Source organism: Podarcis filfolensis (genome assembly GCF_964270895.1).
Source record: "Podarcis filfolensis genome assembly, chromosome: 4".
In the NCBI taxonomy this organism is placed as follows: Eukaryota; Metazoa; Chordata; class Lepidosauria; order Squamata; family Lacertidae; genus Podarcis; species Podarcis filfolensis.
The window spans coordinates 56,353,399-56,366,269 of NC_139607.1; the positions used below are offsets into that span (position 1 = coordinate 56,353,399).

General features: G+C 39.9%; 1 protein-coding gene across 3 annotated transcripts in view; it reads right to left on the reverse strand.

Annotated features, from left to right (window-relative positions):
• NCAM2 (neural cell adhesion molecule 2) overlaps window positions 1-12,871 on the reverse strand; it is a 193,772-nt gene that overhangs the window by 43,168 nt on the left and 137,733 nt on the right. For all 3 annotated transcript variants that reach the window (XM_083611286.1, XM_083611288.1, XM_083611287.1), the window contains exons 12-14: window positions 10,103-10,276; window positions 3,727-3,846; window positions 1,565-1,686 (exon numbers count right to left, since the gene is read on the reverse strand). In XM_083611286.1, the coding sequence (XP_083467412.1) occupies window positions 1,565-1,686; window positions 3,727-3,846; window positions 10,103-10,276 (416 nt within the window). The remainder of the gene's footprint in view (window positions 1-1,564; window positions 1,687-3,726; window positions 3,847-10,102; window positions 10,277-12,871) is intronic.

The window sequence follows — 12,871 nt, forward strand, 5'->3', positions numbered from 1 at the left end:
TACCAGGGCTATGTCCTCTTGTCTGGCAATGTCACTCAGTCTCCGGGAGATCACAGCTCTAGCTTGATTGTACGTCATAGACTCAAAGTAAAGGTGAGACAATCCGCAGGATTGAACCTCATTAATGACCTCCCTTTCCCACGATGATTGGAAATCGTCCCTCAATATCAAGGGGGCAATACCCACTGGTTTAAAACAAAGCTTGAGCCATAGCCAGAGCTTCGTCTTCAAGGCCACATACCGTAGAGCTTGCCAGCCGACCTCTAATCTCTAATTCTCTCTGCACCATAGAGAATTAGTAGGCTTCTTACTGTCTGCAGAACACTTAGTGATAGCTCAACAATGGAAGAACCAGACAGAAATACCCCTGAACATATGGGGAAATAATATATTGCATATAGCAATGTGGGAGTGTCTGACTAGACCAGGCATAGGCAAACTCGGCCCTCCAGATGTTTTGGAACTACAACTCCTATCATCCCTGACCACTGGTCCTGTTAGCTAGGGATGATGAGAGTTGTAGTTCCAAAACATCTGGAGAGCTGAGTTTGCCTATGCCTGCACAAGACACAGGACGGCAATTAAAGACATCAAGAAAAGAGACACCTTCCAAGAAACGTGGACCCATTACTTTAACTATTTTAATGACTAAAATCAAGACTTTGCTAGACCAACAACTCAATATTCTCAGTGGAGAGAGTATGCTAAGTGATATGTCTGAATGTTATATGTGTAAGTTTATGTCTAGAGTCAATGGATAAAACAAACACCATTAGATGTACTGCTGGATAAATGTTTAATGGTTGTTGTATTTGTATTTGTTTAACAACCAATAAAAAATGTGTGTGTATTTTAAAGTGTCCATAGGACTGCAGCATACACATCCTTTCTGCCCCAATGTGAAATCTGCAATGGAAATCTGAGGTTCTTGCTTGTAGATACTGTCAAAACATATTCTAGGGGGGGAGTTTTATAAATTTGCTGCAACAAGAATAAAAAAGAACCTTGTAGCAACTTTAGCAAAAACAGTCTGCGGAAAGATTTTGTGTGCTTGTAGCTTTATTTTAAAAGTTCAAAAGAAAAATCCTAACATAATGTCAGGGAACTGCCATCGGAACTAGAGGAGGAGGCGAGGCTCCACAGCGATGCTGGAGAGGGGCCAAGCAGGGAGAGAGGCAGGTCTCCGGCTGGGGAAGAAAATCAGCGCAACACCAGGGATAGAGGGGGGCCGATGGGGGAAGCAGAGAGGAGGCTCCAGGACTCTTCGCAGGAGACCAGCGAGGAGAGCACAGGTCCTCCGCTGCCCACGCCCACCCTGCGCAGAAGACTTCCGCGCAGGGAAAGTAGGCAGCGACTTGGCGTCAAAGAACTTCTTTGCTGGAAGAGGTTCAAGAAACGCCCACTGACGGATTCTGCTAGCGACTGAACAGCCACGGAGTGGATGGCTGTCCAGACAGAAACGGTTTAACCAGGCAACCTAGCCCAGAGCGGCGGTAACTTACGCACAAGCAACCCCTAAAGCCATTACACATAAGCATATTCTTGAGATTAATAAAATACTTACACTTCTGTATTTTACAATATATTCCAAAATAGGTGCTCCTCCATCATCTTGCTTTGTTATGCTAAGTTTAAAGCTTTTCCCACTGCCTGGTTGTCCATGAATAGCTGGAGGGCTTGGCTCACCTAAAATACAAGACGAAAAGAGATATGCAATAATTCTATGATGTAATTGTTGTCTTTTATTTATATATGTATTTTTAGGTTGCTCTCATGTTATTTTACAGATGTGAGTTGATCTCAATCAAATGAAGAAAATGCACAATTTTATTGGGGAGCTGGTCTTAAGCACCACTTACAGATATCACTGAAACAGTAATTTCACATAAGGGAGTGTTTACAATTAATGCAAACATTGTGTTATATTTCTATTGAAAAATATAACTTTAACAACATATCTTTCCAAAGATTGACTGGGTTACAAAAAGACCACCCAGGGTACAATCCATTCCTGAATCTTACATGGGTAAAATTCCATGTGTAGGGAGGTAAACCAGTGCAGGATCTGTCTCCCCACTCCTGGCTGACTCATGGCTATGGCTGCAGTAGTATTATCTACGCACCATACAGCAAATCACACAATGGTCTCCTAAAATCTCTGGCCTGTCAGTTACCAAACTCTGTTTATGCAATTTATTACACAGACTAGAAAGCAACCATATATTTTCTGTTGCAGGACAGGTTGAAGAAATTGAAGCAGTGGAAAAAGGGACAGCTTGCTTGTACAAGCTGTTGCACAGCTAAGCCAATTGTACTCTTAATGCCTTGACAGGAGAGAGATGTAAATTAGGAAACCATGTTGCTGTTCCTTTTGTTCTCTCATGTGTTTCCAACTAGAAGCATTTGTGCCCCACTCCCCATGGTCCCCTATCTGAACTATGTGAACAGATTAGAAATCTCCATATGTTCATAGGAAAAGGAAATGATTAATAAAAATTGTTCTCCTCACTGGTATGCTGCAATAAAAAAGGTGATTGAATTTCACTTTATTTATGGAATATTACTTTCCCACAGCTTGGAAAAGTCTTTAGAGAACTTAGGTTTCAGCAGATACCCATTAGTTACGTGCATGGTATGTACCTGTAATGGATATATTGTGTATATTTGGAAGAAGTGGTATAGAGAGTTTTGTTTACTTTATGTGTATCCCAGAATGAAACTGTTTTCCTGCTATGTATCCCAGTGTACCAGAAGTTCAGCACAGGATATAGCAAAACATAACTCACAGATGGTATGGGTGCATGGTCCACACACCATGGATGTAAAACACATTTAATATACTGTTACAGGTTTCTGGGTGCCCAATACTCTCTAGGTTCCTGGGTGCTGGGGTTTAATCAGTGTGCTGGGAATTAAGGTGAGCTAACAGTGCAAAGGGACGTGGGTGGCACTGTGGTCTAAACCACTGAGCCTAGAGCTTGCCGATCAGAAGGTTGGCGGATCGAATCCCCATGACAGGGTGAGCTCCTGTTGCTAGGTCCCAGCTCCTGCCAACCTAGCAGTTCGAAAGCACGTCAAAGTGCAAGTAGATAAATAGGCACTGCTCCAGTGGGAAGGCCAATGGCGTTTCCGTGCACTGCTCTGGTTTTGCCAGAAGCGGCTTAGTCATGCTGGCCACATGACCTGGAAAAACTGTCTGCGGACAAACGTCGGCTCCCTCGGCCAGTAAAGCGAGATGAACGGCGCAACCCCAGAGTCATTCGCGACTGGACTTAACGGTCAGGGGTCCTTTACCTTTACCTTTTTTAACAGTGCAAAATGGCAAGCTAAGCTTCTTTTCTAGTCCAGGATATTGCCTGGGGGAATTAGTTAAGGAGTACAATGATGCTGATGACCGGTCATCAACACATCAAAAGAAGATCCTGGGAGTCTGGGGAAATGAAGGTTTCCAGGGATAGCAGTGGGTGTGATGACCCACTGGAAAGAAAAGTCTCCCTTTAAAAACCGATGTTTAGGGGAAGGGGAGGCATGGAACATCTTGGTGGGCTGGCCAACACAGAAGGGGGAAGTGTTGTTTTCTGCAAGTGCTGTAAATGCTGCTGGGAAGCAGAAGGAGGAAATGGGCAGAATAGGTGAAAGAATCAGCAGCAAATAAGCATCCAAAGTATCACCTAAACTTGATTTTTCAACAAATATAATTCATTAAAGAGTAAGGAGATTACTTACGAACTGGCAATGTTTGAAATATCTCAATTTTGCTATATTCTCCTTGCCCTTTTCCATTTACAGCAGCAACCTTCATTTCATATGTTGTATTAGGTTCCAGGTTGCTGAGAATAACGGTTGCTAAAAAAGAAGAAAAACTTTGCTTAGAAACACACACATGAAATAGGATATAGCATTTTGTAACATTGCTGCTTCAGTTACTTCAAAAGCATTTTACTAATTTTATACTGAGAAGTTAGACAAATATATTTTTGTATTTAAGCGGGAATATTAAGTTCTTCGCCAACAGGCAAATTTGTTTTCTGCTTTACACAAGAATGCTGTTATGATAGTGCAATTAGCTTTGGTGTTATTAGTGATCAAATGATAAAAATACATAACAATGAGCATGTAACTATCTATGTTCCACTAGATTTGTGATCACAAGTATACTGCAGGATGAGGGAACTCAACACATCTAAGGAAAACATAAAAATCCCATGAGCACATGTTCAGACAATCACACCATGGCACTATCTCAATCAGTGTTGTATATTGAAGGAGAGTGTGATTGTCCTGGAAAACTGCAAGCCTGAATCCAATATAGAAATATATTTTAATCCACAGAATAAAAGTATAAGTTATAATGTTCCATAGATAGCATGGGGGAGGGGGGATGATGACAATTTTCAGCACAAAATTTCTACAGGTAATTTCTACTATATGAGTTGTGATTTTTTACAGAATAATTTTGATAGGGTGAAAGCCTTATCAAGTGTTTCAGGGAAATAAAATAATATTATTGTCTGATTGTTGTCAGGTTTTTTTTTTTAAAAAAACCCACAAAAAAAACTTCAACTAAATTGTGTATGGATGTGTAGTTCTTCTAGCAAGCAAAAATAATTTTTGAAGCATGCCATCTTTTCTCCCCTTCTCTTTCTTTAAAGACACTATATTAATTTTCATGCAGGAACTGTCTCACTAACCCAATTACCTCAGTTTGCAATACTCAAATAAGAACTCAATTCATAAATTGTGAGTCAAGAATCACATTATAAATGTCACAAAATAGCTGAAATGCCAAGTTGCACTTTCATAATAAACAATTTGTATGCTAAAGGTCAAGACATATATGATAATTAAGTATTGCATTATACTTTCTTTTAAATCAATTTGAAACCTTAGGAGGTTGCAGCAACAAATAATGGGAGTTTCACATTTCCCTCTCAAAAAAATGTTTAGTTACTCTGAAATGAAGCAGCAATGTTTTAAATTGGGATGAAGTGGTCTAAGTGGTGAGTCCTGGGCACAGCTGGCTTTATAGCCAGAGAGCAGACCTAAGAGAAAGTTATCCTTCTGGTCTGCTCCCCAAGCAGTCAGCATGACCAGTGAAGGAGGAAGTGATGTCCTCCCCTGGCCATGCAGGAACCAGGCATCAGACTGTCCCAGCCAATGGATGCCAGGCTACAATTGCTGCTCCTCACCAGGCTGGCAGTAAGAGGTCCTTTTGTATGAAGGTGAAACTCTGATTTGTCCGGAATTTTAGAAGCAAATTTCCTATAGGATTTTTGGTTGCCTTATCTACCTACCTTTCCGTGTCCCTACAGCTAAGCTCAGTAACCACTGAAGTGCATGCTGAACCATGGCCTTTCTTTATTGAATCTGGTTATACAAGCCAGTTTTCACATTCAACTTCTACCCCTTTTAAAAGTCAAGCGAAGCAACATTTAAACTCAGAAAAGAAGGATGTGCAAAATAGGGAAGAAGTGGAGAATGAGAAGAAGAAATCTTTCTACCTTACATTAAGTAATGAGAATAGCCACCTTTCCCATGCAGAAACAGAAAGTGGAAAGATATCTCATGGTTCTACTGCATACCCTACTGCAGTAACACAAAGTTCTGTACCATTCCTTGCCAGATCCATATACCCAATCAAGTTGCAAAATAATCCCCATAGTGTAGGGTTGCCATATTTTAAAAAGCAAAAAAGAGGACACATTTGCCGACTACTTTTAACTATGGATCTTATGAAGACTCTCATTGTAAATACCCCTACTTTATGTAGACTATAGAAGCTGTGAAATATTTCTATGTACTGTAATTTTCAGCAACAAAAGAAGAATACTCAGTAATTTGCTTATTTAAATATTTACCCTCTATTTTTGCTGTATTTATTGTAACGATGAACTGCAACTGTTTGGCTGAAGAGAAAAGAGAAAAACAATTCTCCCCAACACTTCAGTTAAAATTGCTACAGTGGTTACAGAAAGAGGCTGCTTCCCTTACTTCTGGCTATTTGTGGCACGATAACAAGGGACCTGAGGGGAAACAACTGTTGTGGCCAGGACAAAATTAATGCAACCTTTATAACAAAGGGGTTAAATTATATCCCAGCAATCAGGCTGCCACACTTGCTCACATAATCAAGAAAAACAAACAAAACAACCTCCCACATAGCTGACACACTAACCGTGACTGAATAATAATAATAATAATAATAATAATATCCCGCCCATTTATACAATAATTCATAAGATATTAAAAGCTTCCATAAACAGGGCTGCCTTCAGATGTCTTCTAAAAGTCGGATAGTTGTTTATTTATTTGACATCTGATGGGTGGGTATTCCAAAGGGCAGGCACCACTATCGAGAAGGCCCTCTGCCTCGTTCCCTGTAACTTTGTTTCTTGCAGTGAGAGAACCGCCAGAAGGCCCTCAGAGCTGGACCTCAGTGTCTGGGCAGAACAATGGGGGTGGAGACGCTCCTTCAGGTATACAGGGCGGAGGCCGTTTAGGGCTTTAAAGGTTTGCACCAATTGTGCTTGGAAACGTACTGGGAGCCAATGTAGGTCTTTCAAGACTGGTGTTATGAGGTCTCAGCAGCCACTACCTGTCACCAGTCTAGCTGCCACATTCTGGATTAGGTATAGTTTCCAGGTCACCTTCAAAGGTAGCACCACATTGAGCGCATTGCAGTAGTCCAAGCGGGAGATAACTACAGCATGCACCACTCTGACGAGACAGTCCGCGGGAAGGTAGGTTCTCAGCCTGCGTACCAGATGGAGCTCGCTCATCCTCACACTCGTGCCCAGTTAGAAAAACTAATATTCACACCCACTTATCCCAAACACCTGCACACTGCTGGTAACAGCAAACAGGATTAAGTTGAAACCCAGGGCTACCACTTGCAGCATACCAACACTGAATCATCCACGGGCAGTCACACACCCTTGAGCTCACCCCAGGAAGCGCTGCAGGATTCTTTAATAGCAACGCTTGGTCCCCTTTAAAGGGGAAACACAGTCACACCCACCCACCCATCCACACACCCACACACCTGCAGGAAGCCAAACAGAATGTCTAACAGCAAAATTCCCTCTTCCCCAGCTGCGCCACATATGCACACATACAAACACACTGGACTCTCCCTCTCACAGGCAGGCAAGCAAGGATTATGGAAACGACCCTTGAGCCAAACACACACACACTCACACAGGACCAGTACTCTTCTAGCAAGTTCACTCACCACCACTATGGACTTCAACTCCCAAACTCCCCCCACTCCTGACGTTTTGCCTGATTTTAAAAACCTGCCTGGACAGACACTTTAAGCTGGAAAAAGAGGGCAGGTCTGGGAAAGACAGACAGATGGCAACCTTACCATAGTGGACGCACATCCCAGAGTTTGATTGTAATATACACAAGATACAATAGCAGAGCTATTTTGCTAGAGAAATATGAAAACCAAAATAAGTAAATAAAATGGGTTCAGTTTGGCATTTGCTCCTCCCCACTATAATATCTTCTGAGCAGAGTTCTCAGGCAGGAGCGTACCTATGGGTTGATCAAGCTGGCCTCCACCAAGGGTGCAGGCCAGGGGTGGTGGTATAAAATCATACGTCTCCACCCTTGTTAGGAGTGGCTAGGACCCCATCTGCATTCACCCTGGGTTGCTGCTTTGCTGCTCAAGCCATGGGGGGGGGATACAGCTGCTAGCCATGGGCACACCTTTGCCAGGTACACCTCTGTTCTCAGGGAACTTTTCTGCTGGCCAAATTTGACTGTGGCCAACTCCCCCTCTCCTATATCTATCTGCCAGTACTACTTCCAATACTATTCCAGAGGGTCTTCTAGAATAGTCTGGCCCTCCACTGAGTTAGTAGTCTTTCAAAGACAAAATAAGTCTTGGAGTCCGCAGAAGATAAAGGCTGGATCCAACCCACTCAAACCTCGAAATGTTGTCAACCACAGGCCATGGAATGAGGTGGCAGGATCCTTAATGAAACGTTAAATTGTTCATTTTTGTTATATCTGCACATTTTCTCCCCCATTGTTCAGTGGCATTTCTTCAACCCAATTAAATGCACCAACCAATACTTTACACATTTAGTTCTGTAAGAGCCAGAAAATAGAACAAAACATTGTTCATTCTAAACACTATGTATGATGGACTTCGTATGAATGGGTTTTAATTAGTATGTTCTACACCCTGTGTTATTTTATTCAGCAGCTTTGTTTGGTAAAAGAAAAGAAAAGAAAGAATGTTATCATATGAAGGACCAGTTCCAAAACAGTCTGTGAAGTACTGCAGTTATAATTAAATGCATGCTATATAAATAGATGTGTAACAAGTAGAAAGCTTAAAATTTTACATCTGTTTTCAGAAGTTCAGCCTCTGGGTAGAGAAAGTGAGATTATTCATTACAATGAACATTAATGCTGCCATCACATAACCATTAGAAATCACATTGTTAATTTCTTCATTTTACTAGTTCTTTTAGGATATGTGTATCATTTCTGACACCACTAATTCTCAGTCTTTCAGATTCCATTTAAAGTTCCTATATTGTAATAAAATAAAGTCAAAACGTAGGACCACACAAATACAGCATATTATAAGAAAATAGTATGCTGAGGGACGCACTAAACTGATATATTGATAAAACACACACATTGTGGCTTGTGTAATAAACAACTTATTACGCTGAACAACCTCAAATGCTATTCGAGTGAACTATCTCCAAACTACTTGAATATATGGTGTAAGCCTATAATCTGATTTAATCAAGAAACTGGGAGTGTAAAATTCTATGCAAGTATCCACTATGCATGTAGAGTTACCTTTAATTTTAGTATTAAAAATGTTTTCAATAACAAAAATAATTTTGAAATGTATGTAACATATATGCCACAGTTATAAAATAATGCATACTATACAAATACAAATAGTTGTGTAGTGTTTTACTTCTAATATTGCCCAATTTTTATCCAGCAATTATAAAAGTTTTAAATTCTTGCATTAATTTATAGCATTAATTATGTTAATAAATGGCTTTTCCCAGTCATTTTTTTTTCTTTGCAGGTATAGACATTAATTTCCCATGCTTTGCCTAAATAATTTTCGTGGCCACTAATAAAAACATTACAGGCATTATAATTCTTCCAATGTCTTTAGCTATCTCAAAACACAGACAGGCTAATACAGAGAGATACAGTCCTTCAGATTGTCTGGACCTTACCTAAATATGTTTGGCCACTATATATTAAACACACAAACATACCCAAAACTACCACCAATTTTATTAATAATCTAATCATATACTCCTGCACCCATTTACTCAGTAACAAACCCCATTAAACTCCCACATGTAGAATTATGCTGCTAGAGTACTTAATATAAAAAAACAAACAAATGCCATAGGAAAGCTGGGCCAATATTTCTTTTGGCTCATGAATTTTAAAGTGTGCTTGATATATTTCTTTATATAAAATTCCATAAAATGTATATCCACTTGGAGAGGACATTTGTATTTGTGTTCACTTGACTTTCCCTCTGTCATTTTCTTGTCCAGGTAATGCAACTTCATGTATGCAAGAGTTAAGTTTGGCACCCCCCCCCCCAAAAAAACACATATACTCTTATGGGGTGTGAATTGGCAATGACTAACCAGAAAATATATATTGGGGTCATAATGAAACTGTCATCCTAGTGTGTGGTAGTTGTGAAAGGAAAATTCTGCTAGGAAAGAAAATGAAAATAGTGTGGCTATATGTTGAATAATGTGTTTTAGTCACCATACCTTAGGATAGATCTGAAAATGCTTGAGAAAAGTCAACCTGATAGTCAAGGGGCTGGAATAACTCTGCTAAGAAGAACATCTTGCTTGATGTCAGCAAAGTAAATCTTAGTGGTTTAATTTTGAAACTTTATTACACACTAAAATTGCCACAACTATTTAAAGATGACTATATGTGTTCATTATCTAAAACATGTTAGTCCCCCATTAGAGAATGTACTCTCCCATGTAATACCATGGACAGAAATGAGCATTTAACAAGTATTTTCCTTTTATATTCATATTATGAATTATCCCCGTTTTTCCCATTGCAGACTCACTCTGAACTCCATGGGAAAGAACGACTTTCCATGTTTCCGAAGAGACTTCTTTGACATCCACTTGATAATGATGGATTGGGACACCCCCATGTGAATCTGGTTTATTGAAAGAGACTTTTGCAACCGTCTGTGAGATCTCTATAATTTTTACTCCATGTGGACTGGATGGTACATCTAGGGAAGTGTAAGAGATAAGTAACTAGAAATTATATTCCTTATCAATAAAAACATAATACTGTGTTCAGCATCTTGAGAAGGACAATGTGTACTGATGTGTCTTAAAATGTCAAAACCACATTGCAGAAACATTAAATGATATTCTGTAGCTAATGTAACAGCAATAAAAGAGTTACATGGTTTCAGCTTGTTTATGGTAGCATGTTAAGTTTGTGCTCACGTGACTTTACCTCTGTCATTTTCCTGTCCATGTAATGCAAGATAATAATAATAATAATAATAATAATAATAATAATAATAATAATAATAATAATAATATATTTATACCCTGCCCATCTGGCTGGGTTTCCCCGGCCACTCAGGGCGGCTTCCAACCGAATATTAAAAACAATACAGCATCAGACATTAAAAACTTCCCTAAACAGGGCCGCCTTTAGTTGTCTTTTAAAAGTAAAATAGTTGTTTATTGCCTTGACATCTGCTGGGAGGGCATTCCACAGGGCAGGCGCCACTACCGAGAAGGCCCTCCGTCTGGTTCCCTGTAACCTCACTTCTTGCAGCGAGGGAACCGCCAGAAGGCCCTCGCCCTGGACCTCAATGTCCGAGCTGGATGATGGGGGTGGAGACACTCCTTCGGGTATACAGGACCAAGGCTGTTTATGGCTTTAAAGGTCAGCACCAACACATTGAATTGTGCTCAGAAATGTACTGGGAGCACAATTCCCCATCTAATTCCATGCCAACTCTAACCATCCTAGATATGGATGGATGACGAACTCATTTCAATGGATCTGTACATGGTTGGTGGTTCCAACCTGACGAAGCTCTGCAGACATCAGACTTCTCTTGCATCAAGTGCCAGCTTATACCTGAGCCAATGATGCCTTGTCAGTTTTGTTTTGTTTTTAAAGAAAAGGTTAAATGCAAAGGTTATATGCAAATCTGAATGAAAAAGGTATATTATATATATGCCACATATAAGAGAGTCAAATATTAGGGTGCAGTAAAGTTCACCACCTCATGTGACCAGATGCTACAGATGATTGCAATAGGTTATTCTTAAACTGCATTGTAAAAGACACAAGTAATTCATCTCTCGACTCAGTTTTACTTGCTGTTAATTAACCTTTAGAGTCCAAAACAGCCTGGGACAAAGTCACTGTAATGACTTGCTTTGCCCACATGAAACAACCCAAGCCTCAAGATCAGAATCAGACGCCCTGCTGTCTGGACCGTTATCGGCTAAGACCTGATTGAAGTGTGCCTGGGAAAGGACTTTTTCTCTTCTGTATTTAGATGGCTTATTGAAACATTTTTATTGCAAGATGAGCTTGATGACCAACAGAGCAATCCAAAGCCCTGCCTGGCTCATGCTGCCAGGACAGGGGGGTGACTTCTCTTTCTCCTCTTTTTTGCATTCTCTTTATTCTCCTCCTTTTTCTTCTTCCTTCTGTAGTTCTCCACCCCGTGGATTTTTCTTCCCATTGGGAGTGCAAAATAATTAAGCCAGCTTGGGGAGGGAGGAGGAATGTTGGATAAACAGGATTCAAAACATTCTTCAACACACACCCTGTTGTGTTTTCTCAGCCATTGGGTAACTGATGATGGAGAAGTAACAGCAGTTGGTTCTTTCCTTAGCCCAGTCAGTGGAAGGACACTGAACTGCCTTTCCAGGGACCATAAAAGTGACCAGAGTCTATGTCATTTATTTGTTTGATGCTGCTTTTTAATGTTGCTATTCAATTGAACTGGATAGGAATAATGTACCAAATATATATTTCCCCCTGCAACTTTTTTCAGCATTCTGGTTCATTAAATTATAAACCTTAACAATATACATCAGGGAAGTGAAATAAGGTTGCTGATTTTTTTCTTCACTGGCCTTTATAGTGGCCTTAACAAAATTGGGTTTTTAAAATACAGGGCTTAATGTATTTTCAAAGAATTGCTGTAGTACAGAATAAATGTTAAACAAAACACATGCCATGGCTGAAAGATGCTAATGTATTCTTAAAACTGCCATCCTTCCCCTTAACACAAAACTGTTATATTAACAGGTATAAATATACATTTCTGGGGGGTGCAGTGCTTGTGAAATATTTGCTTGGCAAACAGTTTTTCTTTGCTTTGAGTAAATTTATTGAGCTGCATAACCCATTATTTCTTCAGACAAAAATGTTCTGCAGCAAAAATCCCCCAACTCTTTGTCTTGTAAACTTCTCTTTTAAAGAATGTATTAAGGGCTGTTCTCATAAAACTTATAAAAGAAATGTTAATTGCTTATGAAGGAGGCACAGTGACATTTAGCCAGCATAATCAACCTTTAAGAATTGCAGAACAATTAGAGCAAATGAAGTCAGAGAGAAAGCTACGTACATAATCACCACCTTGCAACTATCTGGCTTTGTAATGAGATTTGTGTCTTTGATTCACATTCTTCACTGGTGTAAATTACTATCATTCCAGTCATGGCTAGTCTACACCAGAAGACACCTCGATTTATGTGCTGTGGTGTATAATGTGGCTAAAATAAGTCACAGTATGTCAAAAGCGGGCTAGAATATTTCTTTACAGGCATGTAAACCCACTGCA